General features: G+C 60.9%; 4 protein-coding genes across 4 annotated transcripts in view; all 4 read left to right on the forward strand.

Moving 5' to 3' along the window:
• LSCM1_02565 (uncharacterized protein) lies at nt 1–1,260 on the forward strand (the record flags this gene model as incomplete). The annotated part of the gene is made up of 1 exon (XM_067320148.1): nt 1–1,260. The coding sequence occupies one exon, from the start codon at nt 1–3 to the stop codon at nt 1,258–1,260; it is 1,260 nt and encodes a 419-aa protein (XP_067175523.1).
• Nucleotides 1,261–4,027: 2,767 nt separating this feature from the next.
• LSCM1_02566 (uncharacterized protein) lies at nt 4,028–7,102 on the forward strand (the record flags this gene model as incomplete). The annotated part of the gene is made up of 1 exon (XM_067320149.1): nt 4,028–7,102. One exon carries the CDS (start codon nt 4,028–4,030, stop codon nt 7,100–7,102), a length of 3,075 nt encoding a protein of 1,024 aa, XP_067175524.1.
• A 2,555-nt stretch (nt 7,103–9,657) lies between these two features.
• Nucleotides 9,658–14,589, forward strand: LSCM1_02567 (uncharacterized protein; the record flags this gene model as incomplete). The annotated part of the gene is made up of 1 exon (XM_067320150.1): nt 9,658–14,589. The coding sequence occupies one exon, from the start codon at nt 9,658–9,660 to the stop codon at nt 14,587–14,589; it is 4,932 nt and encodes a 1,643-aa protein (XP_067175525.1).
• Nucleotides 14,590–15,637: 1,048 nt separating this feature from the next.
• LSCM1_02568 (uncharacterized protein) overlaps nt 15,638–20,498 on the forward strand; it is a gene marked incomplete at both ends in the record, with an annotated part of 5,283 nt that continues 422 nt past the window's right edge. The window contains one exon of the mRNA XM_067320151.1: nt 15,638–20,498. This exon is cut by the window's right edge and continues 422 nt beyond it. Coding sequence (XP_067175526.1) covers nt 15,638–20,498 — 4,861 coding nt within the window.

Consider the following 20,498-nt stretch of genomic DNA (forward strand, 5'->3'; position numbering starts at 1 on the left):
ATGCTTGCAGACCTCTCGCAAAAACTCCTTACCGAGACGCTATACAACTCGCAGAGGCCAATGCCCGGCTCTAACTGTGCGACGCCGGGTCAAAAATCGATGACGGGGGTGTTCGCCGCCCCAGAGACGCCTGTCTTACCGTCGTTGGAGGCATGCGACCGTGCCCTCTCTCTCCACTATGGTGACCCGGCTCACCGGCGCGTGAGCTCCTCTGTCCAAATCGCTGACGGTGTCATCAGTGTCGCCACCCGTGACGGTGAGGAGTACCACTACCCCGTTGTGCAAGGACGCGCTGGCGGAAGAGTTTCGCCACAGTTACAGTTGGCGGAGCCGAGCGCAAGCATGGCTGCGCGGTCGAACGCCGCAGCCCGCGCTCGTCACACCTCTATCACCTCCACGTCACCGTCCTCTCACAGTATACTCCAAGGCATAATCGACTCGGCGGGGGCTGACGAGGGCGAGACCGTCGCTGAGGCGCTGGAGGCCTACCGAAACAGTCGCCTCACCCCGTCACGGATTCAGCGACATCGACGCGTAAGCGGTGCGAACAGCCGAAGCCCGCCACCTGCGCTCGCCCTGCGCGGCGAGCCGGTCGAGGACGTGGTGCAAGCGAGTCCGTCTCAGGCCGTCACGCCCTCCTCGTCGCTACTGTCGACGCCACGCCACTCGATGCAACGCACCCCACCGTCGAGCAGCCGAGCTGGCTGGGGAAGCATCGCAGCGGAGGCGGTGCTCGACAGCAGTGTAAACGGTGCCCGAGGCCAGAACGCCGCGCCTACGGTTGCGCCCATGAGGATGGAGGAGATGGGGGTTAGCACTCCGGAGATGGCCGAATACTTCGCCGAAAGTTCGGTAGACGCCGGGAGGCGGCGCGGGTCTTCGTGGGTGCTAAGCAACAGCAGCAGCGCCAGCTGGCCAATTTTCAACGCTCAGGTGGTGCGTCGACGCTCGCTTCCAGAGAATAGCCCCCACCTAACGAGTCGGAATGACTCGCATGCTTTGCTGGAGCGTCTGATGGACTTCATGGAGGACCAGTCCGCGTCGATGCAGAAGCTGCATCAGCGGATGGACGCGCTGGAAAGCACCAGTAACAGCCTCCTGGAGCGCGTGAAGAAGATCGAGTCAAGCACACCCGCCAACGCGGGCGGCCTCCACCGAGTAGCAGCGGAGTCTGCCTCACCTTCCGTCACACGCACGTCGGGGTCGCTGGAGTCCGCGCCGCCACCTTCCACCCGCGCACCATCCAAGGCGATCAACTAGCGTGGACGCGAGCGTGCTTTCTCTGGAGAGTGGCCGTGTGAGCCATGAGGCAGCGGGCGTTTTTTTTTGTTATATATATGTCCGCGCCCCTCTTAGGGAATTTTATGGAGCCTCATCTCCATCCCTCGTGGAAGACCCCTAGTCGGCCTACGATAGGATCTCGGAGAGTGCGAGGATCGCTCAGCGTCACCACGTAGCTCATCCTGGCTTCCGCCGTCGTGTGCCGAAGAGGGCGTGTTGTGCACGGCAGACACCCCTCGTGGATGTGCGAAGACTACTCAACGTATTCAAGGCAGCGGCCATCCTTCTCTAAGCAACCAGTAACGTTCGGCGAACAAACGAGAAAAAGGGCCTTTGTAGTTGCTACTGCTGATGTATATGTTCAGCTCCATTGGCCTGGCTTCTCTCAGTACACCCATGTTTTCCTGCCGTTGTTCAGCGTAATTGGCCCACCCTACTCTCCCTTCTCCCTTTCTATGCGTCACCCCAGGCCGACTTCGCCCTCTCTTCCGTTCATGATGTCGCGGGATTGGCACGCGAACGCACCTGAACAGAAATAGTCTGCTTGCATGGGAACCTCCTCGCTTTTTCACGTTTGCCTAGGTAATGAGGAGGGTGGAGGTGCTGATCTGGAGTGCTGCTTCTTGCTCCCTCACGGCCATCGCAGTGCGCCGCCGAAGAAGAGGCGGGGGGCGGGGGAGAGCGGCTGCGCACTGTGTCTTGGTAAGCTTGCATTCGCCTCTCAGAGTCGTTGACGAGGGCCTCTTTATGTAGAGAGGGGAGAGGAGGAGGTGCAGAGGTGTTTACGGTGTGTGTGTATGTGTGTATGTGTGAGTGTGAGTGCATGCCGTGCCCCGTTGCACTCATCCCCTTTGCTTTTGTGTTGTGCGGATTCTGTCTAGACGACTTCACCTCCCCCCGGTGGCCTCGTCTCGTCTTGGCCAAATCGTCTTGGTGCTCCCTTTCCCTTCTCTGACTTCCGCTCTCACGCCCCTACTTCTTCCCCGCTCTCTCTCTGTCACACATACATGCACACACACACACACCTATATATATATATTTATGTGCCTGTGCGTTTTTTCACTATCGGTGCCCCCAACACAATTGTTGCCCCCCTCCCTGTTTCGCGCAAGAACGTCGTGCGTGTTCGTACGCCTGTGGACGTAAAAAGGGGCTGAGACTCAGCGTTTAGCAAAGTAAAGGCGTCGTGCTTTTGTTGCGCGCCCCCTCTCTATCGACCCCACTCCCCACTCCCTCCCCCCTCTGCTCACCACCGACTGACCGCGCACGCGCGTTGTCACGAGGTGTGCATCGGGAAAGGAGCAGAAGAGTAGCGAACCGGTACCCCCCCCCCCAAAAGAAAGGCATCGAACCGACTGACCGAAGCGGCAGGCAGAGCGCACAAAGGTCCGCATACAACAACCATCAGAGCGGGCATCATCGTTGGGGCTGTCTCTCTCTCTCTTCCGCGTATACTCTTCCCCCTCAGCGGCCGCCGCTTCAGCAGCATCTTCCACCACCCCTCCTAGCTTCCACCACGCTTTGTGCCCTTGCGGGTGTGTGTGTATGTGGGGGGGGTAGCTGTGGCGGTAGAGGCATCTGGACGGGGTGCTGGTCGCTTCTCCTCCAGGTGCCTTCTGCCCTTTGCATGTAAGTGCTTTCCGCGGCCTTTTTGTATACTTGTTGGGCTTCCCTTACCTGGTTGCTGTTATCTCACCTCTCTCACCTCTCTCTCCTCTCCTGTCTAAAGGAAAAGGCCACCACACGGGCAGTTTCAACGTGCGAAGAGGGACGACTTCCTTCCTCGTACAATTCAAGACAGAGTGCTGTGCACACGTACATAATCAAGCGCGCGAGCTCAAGTCGTTGGTGGGCCACACACACAAATCTCTATTGCTTCTCTCTTCGCGTTTCTGTGGTGCCGCACGCACACATTGCGAGGGAGGCCACAGGTGCGTACATGGACGTAAGTCTGCTCTCCCTCTTTCTCTGCTTTCCTTTTATCTGCGTGAAAACTACAAGCGTTGGCAGCGGAAGGCAAGACGTTAAGGAGAGAGTTAAGCCAAAATTTTTTTCGTTCGAGCACACGCAGGGTCGCGAGTCCGTAACCCCCTTCCGTCATCCCTCTTTCTCTAGTCCACCGACCGCACCCACAGAGGAAGCGAACGCGGCGGTCGTGGTGCTCCACCCTCTCTCCCATACCCGAGGCACACACTCAGACACTGTGATATGCATAAACCCCTTCCCCGTCACACCCAGACACATACATCTAAGTTTATGCTCCTGCGCATTCTTGTATGTGTGTAACGGCGTATGGGCGTTGCGGAAAAGAGTAACGCCGGTGGGTCTCTCCCTCTTTTCGTTTGCTTGTGACGGCGAAGGATCGCGTCTCGTATGTGTATTACTAGGGCTTACTCCTTCTTCCCTCGTGTATGTGTGTGTGTGTGTATTCGCTTCTGGTTCGTAGGCGTCCTGCTGGAAGAGCGGTGTGCAGACCTTTCGCTCGCTCGCTCTATCTGTATGTATACACTGATATCCTTTTTTTTTCGATAGAGGAGTCTTCGCTACCTCTCTGCGTGCGTGCGCGTTGGTTGTTGAGCGGCTCTGCTGGTGCCACAATTTGTCTACCCCATCCCCCCCCGAACACTGCCACTGTTTCGCACCGTCACCGGACTCTATTGAAGGGCACACACACACTCACACAAAGGTGCGCACGCTGAACGCTTCTCCCCGCCCTCTGCGCCTTCCCTTCGTTTGACTGACGACAATGGAAATGCAAGTACCGATGCTCACCGATGGGTCGGCAGAGCAATCCGCCGCTGCGGTGGCGCTGCCGACGAGGTCAACACACTGCGGACCACATGCCGATAAAGAACCGCTAACCAACTCGAGCCCGGTGACGCTGGGGCCTCGTCGCCAAGGGGGAGAGGGCCATATCGTGAAGCCTGCGGCCACGCCTAAGGGCGGCGACGGCGTCAAGGACGGTGACGCCGCTGCTTCTCTGCATACAATAGAAGCGGAAGAGCACGATGCATGTGACACGGTGAACTGCAGCCTCTTGTTCAGTGGGGACGAGGAGGCTGTCGTACCACCCTCGCCTAGTGCTGCAACTTCAGCGGTGGGGTTGCCGCTCACTGCGCCGGTGAGCGCGGACGGGGGTGACTCGCACGCCGTCTCTGCGGCAGGTGCCGCTTCGCTCGTTTGTTCACCCCCTCTGCAAATCTCGCTCCAAGAGACGGGCAGGGGAGTGCGCAACGTGCCCAAGGCGCCAGAAAATCCCGGCTCCTTCGCGTCGAGGGCCATGCAGGCCATCGCCCTCCAAGCCTCGACTGCCGGGCCGCCTCTTCGGTTGAACTGCTCTCGCAGCGACCTGTCCTCGCTCGTCGGCGGTGCCTCTGCGAATGATCCGATGGGGATGCGCCATCTCTACAACCTGCCCGGCTCAGGTGTGGGCAGCTCGCTGGGAATACCAATGCTTGCACAACGAGGATCCGCGCAGCCTTTGATCGCCGCCGACGCCTTCTCGATGGAGCGTTTTGCCGCCTTTTTTAAGGTGGCTCTGGTGGAGCTGATGGACGAATGCGAGCGCCGCGTCGCCAACGCGCCAGAGGCATGGCGGGACTTTCAGCGACGGCTCATAGGTAGCGGCATGAATCATGACCTGGCTACAAGCACGCATTCCTTCGACTCTCCACGTAGCAGCGCCATGTCCCGGCTTGACGGCGCACCCTCCAGCGTGGCACTCAGCTGCCACACCCCAGTGCATCCGCCGTGCTTCGCAAACTCGCCGCTCAATACAAATCGGTTTCGCCACAGAGAACTCAGCGACGACATCGTAGCCGGCCCGCACCGCACCGCCGAATCGCATCAGCCACCGTCGCTGCTGTCGCTGAGTTCACATATGGCGTTCACCAGTACTGCCGAGCAGGACCACCAGGTGGAGGAAGAGAAAAACACAGCAGACGATGGGGTTCTGTCGACGCTGCTTGCTTCCCTGGGCCGGTATCATGGCAAAATGGCGCCCATGGTGTTCATCGCTGGCCTGGCCTACCTTACGCGCGTGACCGCGCAGTGCACCTCCGAGTTTCTGAGCGTCACCCGCGCCAACTGGTATCGCCTCACCACGACTGCCATTCTCGTTGCCGCCAAGGTCTACGACGACCACAGCTCTTCCCGATTGAACGCCTGCTTTGCCCGATCCTCCGGCATTCCCCTGAGCGAGATGTCGCGGCTGGAGCTTGACTTCCTCTACCTCCTGGATTTCGATCTTCTGCTCAAGGAATCGGAGGTGGAGCAGTGGCTAGTCTGGATGGAGGCGCTTGCGCTGCGTTACGACTTGATGGCGCCACTCAACAGCTACGTACTGGGCACCAGCGCGGGTCCAACTGCCGCCCGAGTTATCAGCACCCCGAAACCGTCGCCCGCAAGCGGCCCCGCATTCGCAGAGTACCGAGAGAGCAGCAAGACCGGCGCGGTGTGTGAAGCGAGTTGCACGCCAGGCTTATCCAGCGAGGTGGCTGGGGGCGAAGAAGAGACCACTGGGACCACCTTATCCTCGGAGGTTGGCCTGCGCAGCTTTTCGAGGGTTCAAGTGGCGAGCGATCTGGTCGAGACGGCGCACGGGGCCGTCAGCGCCACTGCGAACTCGCGGTCCCCTGCCGATGCGGCAGTGGCGGCTGACGCACCGTGTCTTACTGTTCCCCTGACCGACCTCTCCAACTTTCCGCCCCGCACCTCCGACATTGCAGTACTCCCTTCGACCACTCTGTTGGACAGTACCTGGAGTGCCCCCACCACGGCGAGTCTGCCAGGCGGCGCACCCTCTCTCCTATCGTGCCTTGGAGGCTCGGTGCCACCTTTGCCGATCCACGACGCACTGCTTCGCCCTCCGGCGGTCACGACGCGCTTGTTCAGCGTCGTTCATGGTACTGCCGACCCGCCCAGCCCTATTTCGGTGCGCCACCTGTGCCGCTTGGGTTGTAGCCCGCCGAGCCCGCTGCGGCCCCCATCGGTGGAGCGACAGTCGCCGATGCACCTCTTCAAGTCGGTTGGGATGCACCCTCACGGGCCCCATCGCTACTTCAGTGCGGCAGCGGGCTCCACCGCACTCGGCCTGTACGGCGCCGCGGACGGCGGCCGCAAGGCATCGAAACCGTCATCGCAAGGGGGATCGACAAAAGCGGGTCAGACTAGTATAGCGGGGCGGCCTTCAGTGAGCGCGGAGGCAGACACGAGGCGCAGCACGGTCGCCGCCGCGAGTCACCGGCAAAGCAAGCAGTGGGGCCCATTTGGCATGGTGCAGCATGTGCGTGATGTTCTTGGCGTCACCGCGTCTCTCGTGCGAGGTCAGCTGAACGTGTTAGCGCCGTCCGCGCAGGCTGAGGAGATGAGTCGACCGCCGCCGCGTCGCAGCGACAGCGGCAGCGCCTATTTCCCTCCTCCTGTGAAGTTGGTAGACGAGCGAACGCCACCAGCAGGCGGTGCTCCGTCCGCCTCCTCATTCATGCCTCGTCAGCCCACCGGTTCTCCTTGCCATCGCAGTGGCTCTGCGACGCTCGACGCGATCACCAGGCATGGCATGGCGCCCCAGAGCCACCCGAAGCATGCCGACCCTCGCTCGCCGGCTGATGCGGGCGGCGATTACTATCACAGTGAGGAGGACGAGGAGTATGAGGAGGGTGAGTACGGGTACTATGACGAGGACGGTTACTTCCACTATTACTGCGACGACGAGGACGCGGAAGGGGAGTACGACGACTACTACGACCAAGAGGAGGAGGACGAAGCCGCTTACTTTAAGCGATGCCGCCCACCACTCACCCACTCGCCACCGTCGTTGTAGGGCGACGATATGCTTTCAGATGGAGTTGCAATGCTGTAGTGTCCGCCTTTCCCATCTTGCTATCGCACTCGAGAGTAGTTGTCTGCCTCACTCTCAAGTGCAGCTTTTTCCCTTTTCGTCTCCCTCGGCTGCTGCACGTATGCACAACAAAGCTTGGAAGCGCAGGGGGGAGGTAATGCGGCTGGCTATGCACAGGAAAAAGAGAAGCCATGAGAGGGAATTGCTGCGCGCGAGTACTCGAGCAAGCAACACACACGTCACGGTGAGGTTTATGCCCGGGCATCTGCGTCTGTGTTGAGGCGTGTCTGTATGTGCCGCCGAATGGAAGAAGGCAGAGGATGTAAACCGACCAAAGCTCACTCATCTTGGTGTTTCGGCTTCATGCCTGTGTGCATTTATACGTCTGCGGATGGAGACTTGGGGGAGCTCTCTCCTCTTGGTGCTGGGAACGTGTACATAACGTTATCTGTCTTCCTGTTGCGTATTCCCTGTCAACGTTTTATCTGCGTCTCTGTGTGTGTGTGTTGTGCACTGCCCCTATCCCTCTTGGCTCCCTGCACTTTTTTGTCCGATCATCTCTCCCATGGGATTGATTAAATGGCGTGGCGGTGCGTTTGTGTGTGTGTGTATGTGTGTCGTAGTAGAGGATGGCTGCTGGAACACACACACACACACACAGACAGACACACCGCACCGCAAGCGCATGCAACACCCGCCTCCTTCCCACCGTACATTGCTCGCCGCTTCATCTCGGGACGCCCTCTCGGCTTGTGCTCATCCGCTGGACCTCCTCTTTCCCGCACGTCTCCCTCTTCACCTTCTTCTTTACCCTTCTCGGACTCCTCCTCGCATCCACGCGCTCGTCTGTTTGGCACACCCCCCACACTCCTCTGCGCTGCGCACACGGCGTGCCACTCACAATAGCCTCGATATCAGCATACTTACGGATTCACTGAACCCGTGGCGCTCACAGCACTCACCACCACGGCTCACACTAGAAGCACTCAGAGGCGGGACAGTCCTCTTGGATCTCTAGCCAGAGTTTCCTCCTCGAAGCTCAACACGCCTTTTTCAGCACTCTATACCTCGGCGGCTTCCCGCACCATACAACAACCAGCGCAAGCGGCCGTTCCTGCTCCCCCCTCCCCCTCGTCATCTCGTCGTGTTTGCTCTTGTTCTCGCTTTTACCGCCGGTGTAGAGATGTCTTAGTGCCTCCCTCTCACCCTCTCGCCCCTCTCTGCTTTTTTTTCTGTTCTCTTGTAGCACTCGTCTTTTTAGTGTCGTCTTTCCGTTGTGTATTTGTCTGCCCGTCTCTCTCTCTCCCCCACCCTCTTTTTTTCTATTGTGCCCTTGCTGCTGCCGGTTTCGCCATCACCCCCCCTTCTTCCGCCTCTTTTCCTCCGCGTCGAGTAGCCGCGTGTCGCTGTCGGTCACCCTTTTCTTCATCGAGCGGCGGAGGTGTGCGCCTGCGGAGGGGTGGGTCGAATACACACGCGCCTGCCGCACCGATTGTGTGATTCTGCCGCTTTCTCGGTGCGTGCGCAAAGGCTTGTGGACGAACACGGTGTTGAATCGGTGAAGCAACCCCGGTCTCCTTCTTTTCTTCCTCCGCTTCGTCCCCTCGGCACAGACTCGTGAAGCGTGGCCTTACACACACACACGCACACACAAAGGCACAAGCACACGGTGCTTGGCATCGGCGCCCCCACCTGCCGTGTCTGCAGAGACACGAGTGGAAGTCGCGGCTGTCGCCGTCGTCTCCCCTGAGACGAGGCAAAAAAATACGAGGCGATTCTCACCGAGACAAGTGGGGTGGCGCGTACGTGCACCTGAAGGTGCGTCCGTTTGTCCACCCGCTTATCATTTCGAATTTTGGAAGGTGAGGGTAAACTCCCGGCGAGCCTCTTTTTTTTTTTAACCGCGCGTGCCGGCCTGCGTGTGTGCGTGTAAGTGTCTCCTTTACGATCGCGATCTACCTATTCGATCACGCTTGCCTCCTCCCGGCCCCCTCTACACGCTACGTGGGGGCTGTGGTGGTAACTTTCTTCCCCTTTCTTTCTTGGCGTACTTCTCTTTCCCTGCGCATCCACGGTTGAGGAGGCGCAGTCAACTTTTCTTCCGTTTCCGTCGCTGTTCTGCGATTCCGCCGTCTCTCTGCTCTGCGTTGCTGTTTCCATTCCGCTTACAAGTTTCACTTCCTGTGTGTTTGTGGGGCATTCCCCCTCTCGGACGCATCCGAGTACTTCTCCCACTCACGCACCGCCTCCCCGTGCCTTCCGCTCACATACACGCGCATTTACGAGGCCAAGCACTCAGCGCTTGCAGTGATCGACTGGCTCTCTCTTTTTCGCCTGTGTGTGTGTGTGTGCTATCACCTGCACCCTCTCTCCCCCTGCTGCCTCCTCGCCGCCCATTCACCCAGAGACATCTCTGTACCTTACGATCGGTGTCGAGTGAAGGAAGACGCAGGCCGGCAGTGAAGTACATTAAAGGAGACGATAGAGCTCGGTGCCGTTCGCACGAAAAAAAAAGAGGGAACGACGGAGACCTTCCAATGCCCAAGGGCTCCGACTCTCGCCAAACAAGCGAGAACAGCGAGAGTGCCGACGCTCTCCGCTCCAACGAACCTCGACGGCTCTCTGCGGTGACCAAACGGAGCTGCCCCGCCGACCTGCCTTTCCACTCCGATACATCCGCGGTGCTGTCGAACCCCACTTCGACAGCTACAGGATCATCACGACCTCGGAGCAAAGGCGGAAGGGACGATGATAGCAGCTGCACGAAGCTGAGATGCGTAGTCAGAAAGAGGCTCGGCAGCGCAGAGGCCTCAGCGAGAGGAGTGACCCTCCAAGCAGCGCACGCTCGCCAGGCATCTTCCATGGGCGTAGCAGAGGCATCTGTGACGTCTCCTCGTCACTCTTTGGCAGGAACAGGCGAGGCCTCGTACGCGCGCACCAGCACGACAACCTCCTCTCTCACCGCAGAAATATTATCGCCGATTCATGTACGACTGGGCTCTGTCGCCTTGGCCACAACGGCGGCGCACAGCTTTCCGCAGCAGGTGCCGTTCCTCCGCATCCCCACCCCGGCGTCGCGGATGGCGCGAAAATTGGAGCCGTCGACTGTGGGCCACCACTCCGACTTGCCAGTGCCACCACCCGAGACATCCGCCGCTGAAGCCACGCGGACACCATGTCTGATGCCCGCGGCAAGCAGCACAAACTCTGAGCATAGAACTGACGTTGAGTTAGCACTCCTGTCAGCCGAGCTCCCTCTATCAGGCACGGATCCCAAGGAGGAGCAGAGCCTGCGTGGCGAGGAGAAGAACGGCGCCGTTGAAGTCGGCCGCCATCAGGCGCCCAACCCTGCCCAGCGAGCAGATAAGTCACCGGGTGCCCCGGTGAGCGAGGGCAGCGGCGCGAAAGGCGCCGACGAAACCTCTGAAGCACGAACGGAGGCCCCTCTCTCGCCCCCCTTTCTGCTTGATGTCGACCCGGTGCCGAGCCTGGCGCAGCGTCGCTGTCTTACTGACCCTGCCCCGCATATCAACGGCCGAAAGCAACGGAGCAGCATCACACAAAATCTTTGCACCGTCACTTTTGAGATTGCTGACGATGAGCCATCAAGAGAGCTGCCGTCACCAGCCATTCTCCGTAGCTCTTCGCACTCCCTGGCCGAGAGACTGGTTCGTGCAACGAGTGCGACTCATAAGCCCCGCAGTTTGTCGGTGTTGTGCCATGCGCCCTCGCAGCTCATGGGGACCCCTTCCTCAGCACCGCAGACGCCGCAGCGAAACGGTATCGTGACGGAGGCAAGGGACTGCGACTTATCCACGCTGGAATGCTCTCGGTCGAATGAGGGATCTCTGACAGCAAGCAGTAGCGCGGAGGCCGCGAGCACCGCTCTGGGCGCCTCGCTGCCGGTGACGTCCTCGTCGTCGCAGGCCAACGGCTTGGTCTCGCGCAGCACCCCAGTACACATGGCGCAGCCGGCGTCGGCCTTCCTGCCACAGTCGTCGGCGTCTGCGCCGACACCTCCACACACTCCCGGGCCCTCTGCGGAGACGCATTGCCTGGCGTCGGCCACGGCGACATTATGTCTCGGTGCAGTGAACGGTCGTGCAGAGGTGCTGCCCAGTATCCTGCAGCAGCGCCGCAGGGCTTCCTGTAGCGCTCCGCGGAGGGACCTGCTGGTTGATCATTTCCCGTCCTCCGGGTCGAGGTCTCCGTCTGCTGTCGAGGCGGTGCACTCTCCTGCTCCTGCTCAGGCGCCGTCGCTGGTGAGCATCAGTAGTGAGGCTTCAGCGAAAACGACGGCTACGGCGCCTGCGCCTCGACGTAGCTCAAGCGCGCCAAGCTCGCCGCACACGCCTGCAGCCTCATCATCCGCTTCTGTGGTCAGCGTGCACGACAACATGGGAGCAGAGATCTCCGTGGGAAGGAGCACGCCGATGCTAACACCACCGCGGACAATGCCAGAGCTACGCACCGTCGAAAGCTTGGCTGCATGGGCTGATTCAGAGGGGTCACTAAGCTCCTCCCGAAGCGGCTCGTGCTTTACTCCGCGGGAAAGCTTTGCGGTGCTTCCCGAGGATTTGCCGGCCCTGCGACAGCGGACGGAGGAAGATGTGGGGCGCACGTGTACGCTGCCCGACGACGACCATACATCGAATCGGGCGCTTAAGAGGGACGAGGCGAGAATCAGCTCTGAGGCGGTGAGTGAGCCAGAGGGCGAGGAGCGGAGTGCTGTCATGTACTCAGCTGATGCAAGCGGCCTCCATCACGAGGGGACGGAGGACGACGAGGTGATGAAATCCTCCGCGGGCGAACCTTATCGTGGAACCGTCGCCAACGGCCATGCACACATCACACCATGCCTTCACAGCACAGAGCAGGAGCAGCAGCGGCACTCGGAGACGCTGTGCACGCTCGCCAATAAGGATTCCGCGGTGATCACAGCGTTTCTCCAATCGCCAGAAGCGCTGATGCGAGGCGGAGAGCGGACGGGGGTGGAGAGGGACGGCAGCGCAGTGGACGGCGTCAGCGACGCCGCCTGCGATGCGGCGGATAGAAAGGCGACACAGCTGGTGACAAAATCCTCGAGGAAACGACCACCGATCGTGGCTGCGCTGCCGCAAGCCTCGAAAACAGCGTTGGTGGCTCGAGCCAGCCGTGCTAGGCCTGAGGGAGGCCCGCCAGCGCGAGATACGGGGCGCGTCTCTGCCTCGACCACGCAGAGGAGCGACACTAGCGAGTCGACTGGGTCGCAGTGCAGGGCGAGCGTGTCTGCCGCATCCCCTCCCGGCGCGAAGGCTCGAGAGGCCAGCCAGCCGGTATCGTTGACCTCAGGGCAGACAAACGGTAGTAGTATACGTATCTCAAGTCCGCCTGGACGAGCTGCTGGCGAGGAGGGCCCCGTGGCCAAGTTCACACGCGCTCTCACTTGCAATGCCTTAAGTGGCGCTGTGGCATTCCGGGCCACCACGGTGTCGAACACTCTTTTCCCGGCGGCCGGCGGCAGCGGCGCCCACAGTTCCAGTCGAGAACCTCGACGGCGATCCTCTCTCCCCATCATAACGACCAGTGGTGGGCCAGAGAGGGCGCCGCGCACAGCCTACCGGCGAGGAGATGGCACCAGCGGATTACTTAATGGTGCTGGTACCTTACCGCCGCACAACATGGCCGCGACGGCCTCTGAGAATCTTCTGCCGCCGCTCTTCTCGGAGCAGGAAGCAGCGAACACCATCACCATTGTCTTTGACCTGGATGAGACGCTCTGCAACAACCGCTGCCCCACCGGAACCATACTTCGCCCTGGCGCTGAGCTGCTTCTCAGAACGCTGCGCGGTCTCTGCCCCTCTCCGCGATATAAATTGATCGACTTCCAAACCCGAAGTCAGCGCGCCTCGAGCCGACTGTATGACGAAGCGATGTATCGCATGGGCGTGACACCACCTTACCGCTCACGGGTTGCACAGAGGCAGTCGGCGAACGGCTACCACAACACTGGCAACGCTGCTACCGCTGAAGCTGCAGCGACATGCGGTGCTAACACGCCTCGCGTTGCTAAAGGAAGCCCCGCCGATGACACCTGCAACACCGGAGAGGCACGCCCAGCCACGGCGAGAGATAAGAATCCTCTTCGACTAGAGCTGGTGCTGTGGACGGCGAGTGAAGAGACTCTCGCGCGGCGCGCCATGTGCCACATCGACCCAATGAGCAAGATTTTTGACGAGGCCATTTATCGTGACCCGCGGTGGTATCGTGACACGCACTACACAAAGGAGCTGAGCCGACTCGGCCGGTGCATGGAGCGCGTTGTCATCGTCGAAAACTCGATTGACTCGGTTACTCGAAATCGAAGAAACGCCATTCTGGTCACGAGCTTCGTACGCAACCGCCTTGACCGGCAACTCTTCCTCGTGCGGGAGGTGCTACGAGACTGGGTCCGGTCCATGAAGATGAAACTGGCGGAGCAGCAGTACGCAGCCCGCGCCGCTAGTGCGCAGCAGGAGAGCATTGAAGTGACGACGGCGCTCGATGTCCAGCCGCGCACCGTCAAAGACGCGGTCGACTGCCGTGCCGCGGAGTCTGAGGAAGAGGGGGGCGAGAGTCCGGTGCCACCGCACTCGACGCCCACGCCAACAGGCGATGGCAGAAGTGAGAGGGTGCCAGCGTCTGCGGACGAAGCTGGCACACACACGCGCCGCGGAAACCCCGTCCACGACAATCCAGGTGACGTTTCGCTACGTGGGGCGGTCCCGAGAGTGACAGTGTCGGTGCCGTACCAGCCCTCCACTCGTGCGCTATCCGTGTCCAGTTCGCCGCTGCCTTCCGCACCGAGGCCGCTCAGCGCCATGGCGTGTCGCGCGCCGAACATTGCGGAGTTCCTGAAACATCACCGGCTCATCTTTCCAGAATCGAACTTTCTTCGCTTCCAGCTCACCGGCGAGATCATGACGCACCTGCAAACAACTGAGTCCACCCTCATCGCCGCTGCTCTCTCTCAGCCGCCGGCGGCAGTGGAGCCAGCGGACACGCGGGTGGCGCGCTACCCCAGCCGCGGGTTTCCTCGCGCAGCGCGAGCCACGAGTGCACTGGTGAGCGCATCACCCTCCCCAGCGACTCCAGTGGCCACTAAAGCAGCTGCGGTAGCAAATCCGGAAGGACCTTCACCGAGAACTTCGCACTCCAGAGCGGCAGGCCGTGAACTTCCTAGCGGTGTCCTAGCTACAATGGACGGCGCTACAGCGGCGGCGACGCGGCAGCGCGCCTTCAACGAGGTTGATGCCGTGAGAATACCTGCACCAGCGCTGGCCCTGGGGCCACCGTTGGGTGTGCCTGCGGCGCGCGCCACTCGGGACAGTGGCCCCAGCTCTTCTAGATACAGTGACATGACACGTGGGGCCGATGTACACCGTGACCCGTTGCGACTGCAGTACGCCGCACTGGCTGCTCCCAAGCGACCAGTAAGGAACGCTTCTTAGCCGCGCGCGGTACAGTGGAGAGGAACCCAGCATGACCTTATGCTTCGAGGACCAGCCGTATTCGTGAAAGCTGTGGAAGGAGGCTGGAGTAGGAGAGGGATTATTAGGAAGACGTTCCGTGTGTGTGTGTGTTTGCACACGGCTGCCCCGCACCAGGCAGCCGGGTCTGGGGCAGGGCCGGTGGTGGAGGAGGACTCGTGCGTTGTACGGCCAAACACAGTGAAGGCGTTGAAGGGAAAACGGGTGTAATGCCAGGCGAGAGTGTGTGGAGGTGGCTCTGCCCTCTTGAGAGCTCGACGCTCCCCTGGCGTCTCTGCGACACGGGGTGCTTTCTCTCCTTGATGCGTTGCTCTTCGGCTTCGGCTGACTCGCTCGTGAGCCCGCTGCCTCGTCATGAGTGTTTCCGTGTAGGCTCGTGCGTGTCTATGTGTTTGTGGGCGAGGGAAGGGTGAGCGTTTGGTGCGTGCCAACGGAAATATGCGCGGGCCAAAATTCCATCGTGCCTTCAGAGTGACCTACCTTTCTTCCGTCCGCTCTCTTCTGCCGGTTGCTTCGCCATCGCGCACTCTCTCCTGCGCCATCACTTTCCCGTTTCATGCAAGCTGCGGAACACACGCGTACGCTACCTGTAGCCGAGAAGTCTTCAGGGACCTCATCAAGAAGCGCGGGGGGCAGATTGCAGAGGGTATCTCAATGGAACCCTTGCCACCCCCGGCCTCTGCATCTGCACGTTGCACAAAGGTTGCGCTCGCCGCCTTCTCGAAGTGGCGGTTCTCGTTGCGCGTGCGGCCGGGAGAGCGGCGTGCCGCTGAGGTTCCGCTGGGCTGGGACGCATCGATCAAAAACGTCGACGCTGACCCACGAGTCCCCGCCGCATCGCGCCAACCATAGGGTCTTTTTATCCTGTTGCGCTTGTGTGTTGTGCCGGTGTCGTCGACTGCTTCGCTGGCACCCCTTCAGGCGCTCAGGTAGGAAGGAGCCCGCACGCCTGTCACAGGCGTGATACGCTGGCGCCCACAAGAGGCAAAGGCGCATCAAAAAAGACGAGATGGCGGCTCGCGTCCCTGTGCCATCCATTCAGCAGCTGCGACAATGGCGGACGCCAATCACGTGGGCAACCTGCCCTTCCTCGATGACAACGAGGGTGGGTTACACTCCGAGGCGATCGTGGGCATCCCCACCGAGGGCCTCGCCGCCTCCTCCAGTGCCTCTCGCCAGCCAACCGGTTATTCATGACACGATCGTGCCAGCAACAGCGACAACAACGCGTGAGGACTTTGCCACCACCTTTGGAAATGCCGCAGCGGATGCTGCTCGTGATCATCTTCCTCACGGTGGCAGCCGCGCTACTCGGCTTCAGGGGCCAGGCCGTCTATCGGCCTGGACGGAGTACCTCGTCGGGCTACGCGACGTACCCCCGAGCAACCCATTCGGGGGACATGGCGAGGACGGCGGTGTCTCGATGAGGGAGGTTTCGTCAACCACTCGAGGGGCTTCCCTGAGAGGCGACGTAGCAGGTGCGCAGGACATGTTCGTGCACCACCTCTTCGATGATGTCAAGGAGACCGCATTATATGTGACTATTCGCCGGCCAGAGGAGTTCCTGCGAGCTGAGGAAGCCACCAACAGTTCGACTCGCGGGGGTGGCTTCCGGTGGCAGCTTATGCCACTATCAGCAGCGCTGATTGACATGGAGGCTGTCCTGCAGGATATGCTGCTGCAAGAGCAGAAGGGTCCTGTGAAGCGTGGGCTCACTGCGCTCCCCGCCAACGCTGCGCTGACGTTCTGGCGTGCCATGCTGGAGCAGGCCTTCCTCGCGCAGTATTGTGACTTCGCCGTCACCCAGGCCTGCGACTTGGCGTCATCCGGTGGGCCTCAATACTGGCTGCACGGCATCTACCCTTACGACTACTCCCGGCAGCCAGCAAGGCTGCGACAGCGACTCGAGCGAGGCATCCGTGCGCTTCTGTGCGCGTCCGCCTACACGCTGCACATCCACTGGGAGCAGCATATGACACGCCATTCTCCCTCCGATTACGCTGCACAGATTTTGGGGCTTGAGCTCGTCATGCTGTGGTGGTGGGCTAACCCTGATCAGATGACCATTGAGCTGTCTCTCCCTGCGACTCGACTCCCACCACCGACGCTGCAGTCGTTGCGGCAGCGAGAGTCGCCAGCGGACGCGACGATGTCGGGATGGCTCAGCGATTGTAGGCCGTCAGCACCGTCAGTCACACAAGTAGCGCATACCCCCGTAGCAGTGCCTTCTGTCGAGCAGCACTTGCAGTGCTACCTCGCTCACCACTTGGGCACTGACGGTGCCGATGCGCAAGTCCGTCCTCAGACGGAGCAGCAGTTGCGGCAGCAGCGGCGCCGCCGTGCTGTGCTCCGTGAAGGTGGTTTCCTCTGCCCGGCAGCAGTGTTCCCTCCAGCATACCTAGACGCTCTCCGCACAAGCTTGGCTCACGTGCACAAGAGGAAAAATCACATTTCGTCACCATTGTTCCCGCGCTTGGTGGAAGTAGCGCTCACCGTGGCCACAACTGACGCGGCGGCCTCAAGTGTGGGCGGCTTCTCAGACTCGTCCGTGCACCCCGCTCAGCGCGAGCCTTGGCGCGCCGCCGCGCACCGCGGTCGAGACATCGCCCTGCAACTGTGCCACGAGTGGTTGTGGCCAGTCATCTGTGGTCGATCTCTTTCTCTTTCGATGCCGTTGACGCCGCACTCTTTCCGCCCTTCTGCCACTGTCGTCGCTCATGAGCCACTGAATACCGCGCCGATGGAGACAGTTGAGGATTGGGCTGTGCTAATGGCGGCTGTCGCCGCGGTCTCACAGGTGCGCGGTAATCTGCTCGCACTGCGGCGCGCGAGTAAAGCGACTGTGCCAGGAAGCCCAGACAGAGCACCGACTGCGACCCTTTCGCCAGCTGGCGGCATCAAAACGGAAGCGCCGGCCGGTGCCATCTTCGAGAAGAGCACAGATTTAGCTCATGTCCGCGACCACCTCTACACGCCGCTGATGCGGACTTTGCTCACCAATCCCGCATGTGCGCTGTTTCGTGACGGCGCCGGCGTTCTCGCTGTCTCTGGCGCGACTGTGCCTGGCGAGGTGCCGGATTGGGCGGCCCTTGTCTTCGCGCGTGTGTCTGCGTGTTTTGAGGAGGCCGGGATGCTGCAACGCGACGTAGCTCGCCAGCCTGCGACCCCTGCGCGGCTCTGGTGTCTTCTCTTTCACTCGTTGTGCGACACATTCCCCAACGTCTTTCACTCGGGCAGCGCGGTGACAGTCATGTGGGCGCAGCTGGCGCTCGAAGGAATGTGCGCGGCCTCGTCCGTTTACTACGGCACCTATCGCGCCATGAACGCCGGCAAAACGCAGACAATGTCGACCTGGATGCAGACGCTGGCGGCGTGGAACAGCCCCGGACTCATCGCCGCCGAGGCTGCTGAGTTGACAATACGGCCAAGCTGCGTCGATGAAAGCGAGATAGCTGCTGCATGTGCGCTGTGCCCGCGGTCAGAGAGGTGCCAGAGGACAGCGTTTGTTCTCTCGACTGCGGTTGTCGGCACGCCGGCTAACGAAGGCAGCCAGAGGTGCTCCGGCATCGGAGGGTCCTCTGCAAACGTGCAACATGGGAAGAGACACCGCGGAGTTGCGTCTCTTCCCTCGTTTGCCAGCGCCCCGTCTCCTGAATTACCGCTTCAGCTCAACTCCCCAGAAGCGCTTGCTCAAGCGCAGGTCCACCTCGCCTCGTGCACGGAGCTCTGTGAGGAGACGGTGACGATGTCCATTGAGGTCTTCCGACGATACGCGACGCTGCCGGTATTGGTAACGAGCGGTGAGCCGCTGTCGTTCACCGAGCCCGCTGTATCGGCGGCCTCTGTAGGGGAGGAGTGGCCCGACCATAGCAGCTGTAGGCCATGGACAGAAGCAGCCCTCTCACGGCCTCGAGGGCGCCCATCCTTAATGGTTCTTCTCCGCCTCCTCCAGGCGGTGGCTTTGTTCGGTGACGCCGGAGGCCCAGCTTCTGACATTCATGCCGGTCTTGTGCACAGCGTGGCGGATGATGTGAGTAACGCATGTCATCCTGTGGTTGCCGCGCACCTGCGCAAGCTTAAGGTCTACGCGGCGGCTGTGTCAGGAAGAAGCGGTGCGTTGGCGTTGCTGCATGACGAAACACTGCAAGATGCACTGGACAGCCTCCCCCCCTCACTGGGGCGGCAGCGCCTCGTGAAGGCGCTACTGTGGTCTGGACTATCAGTCTCCGCACTGGAGAAGAGAGAGGAGCCAGGGGCAGCGGTGTACGGCAGTGGCTCTCTCGCATGGTATGTGCTGGAACGAAACCAGCAGCGGTTTCTCGCCTTCGCCCCACACAACGCGTCTGCCGCCGCTTCCGTTGACAAGCCGGAGGGTGGGCGCCTGAAGCAGGGGCTCTTCGCGGCCCATGACGCCACCGAAACGGGCAGTGACGCAGGGGACGGCATCAGCAGCTTCGCAGAGGTGTTATCGTGCCTGGAGGATGTTTTGCGGCACCTCTGGCAGTTGGCGATTGCCATCCCGGACCCAGCACGCGTTGCTCTTTGCCTTCAACCACACGTGAGTGAGGTTGCGGGAGATGATGGCGCAGGCACAGGTATCAACGCTGCGGGAACCGTCGCCAACGGGCCACGCGGAGGCGGTGCGGAGCTAACTCACTGTGGCGGCGATGACGTGATGGACCATGAGCCAGATACCACTCTGGCTAACAGCGAAGAGGATGCCATACCCAACACTCGCGCCGCCACTGTTGACGAAGATATACCCGATGCGCTGGAGTATGCGAGCGGTGCCGTGTTCGACAGCACCGCAGATGACTGGAACGAGGCTGAGGTTGAGAGGGCCGACACTCCCCCGGACTGGGACACGAGCACCTCGCATGGAGACAGCGACTTCGACAGCGAGGTGGCGGCTATAATACCCGCGAGAGAGGATGCACACCCGCCGCGGGGCTCCACCTTTCTTTGGGATTCGGGCGCCCCGGTAAAGTCTTCCGCGATCCTCGGCTTCACACACTCCGCAGATGACGCCGTCACCACAGTCGAGAGCGATGAGGTGCCCAGCGAAAAACGTAAGCACACTATTGACGACGCCGACAGCTGCAACATTCCTACACAAACCGGTGACTATCACGCATTAGCGCAGGCGCTGCTGCTCGCCACACCTGCTGCACAGCATATCTTTTATTCATTGCTTGAGGTGCTCTCGTGGACCGCCATGCCGCAGGCCTCTTCGGCTTACCATGCGACAAGTTCAGTTCTCGCCTGTCCACTAGGCCACGCGCAGAGGCCCGGTGACCTCGGCCGCCAATGGTGTGCCCGATTGGCTGCCAATTACAGCACATGCGCCTCTGTGTGGCGGGCACACTGCAACTTCGTAACATCCAATGCGACCTCCACTCCGGGTGCAGCCGCGCTGTGTCGGTCGCAGACTATGGAACGTGTCACCCTTATTCTGTTACATTCGTGCCCCGATGTCTTCCTTGTTGGGCTCCTGCTCCTCGCGATGGCCGGTGGCACGGTGGACGCTCATCACATGACGCGGCATGAGGCTACAGATTTTTCGTGTCGCGTGCGCCGCGCCGGCTCCCTGCTTCCATGGTCAGTGGAGTCGTCCTTGGCGCAACTCCTATTCCATTCCGGTGTGACAGCCGCAAACGTACGACGCTGGCGCCTTGCACGTGGGCTGACGGAGGAATCCGTGGCGCGCCGCAACAAGGAGGCCTCTACGACGGCGGCACTCCTCCATGTCGACGCCCTTCGCACGCTGCTGAAGCAGATCCATACCCAAACAACCACGAAGAGTACGAGAGGCAGTACACATACTATCGCCTTGAGCGTGAAAAGCGATTTGCTGCTCAGCATTGGAAGCA

This window comes from Leishmania martiniquensis, chromosome 33, assembly GCF_017916325.1.
Source record: "Leishmania martiniquensis isolate LSCM1 chromosome 33, whole genome shotgun sequence".
NCBI lineage: Eukaryota > Euglenozoa > Kinetoplastea > Trypanosomatida > Trypanosomatidae > Leishmania > Leishmania martiniquensis.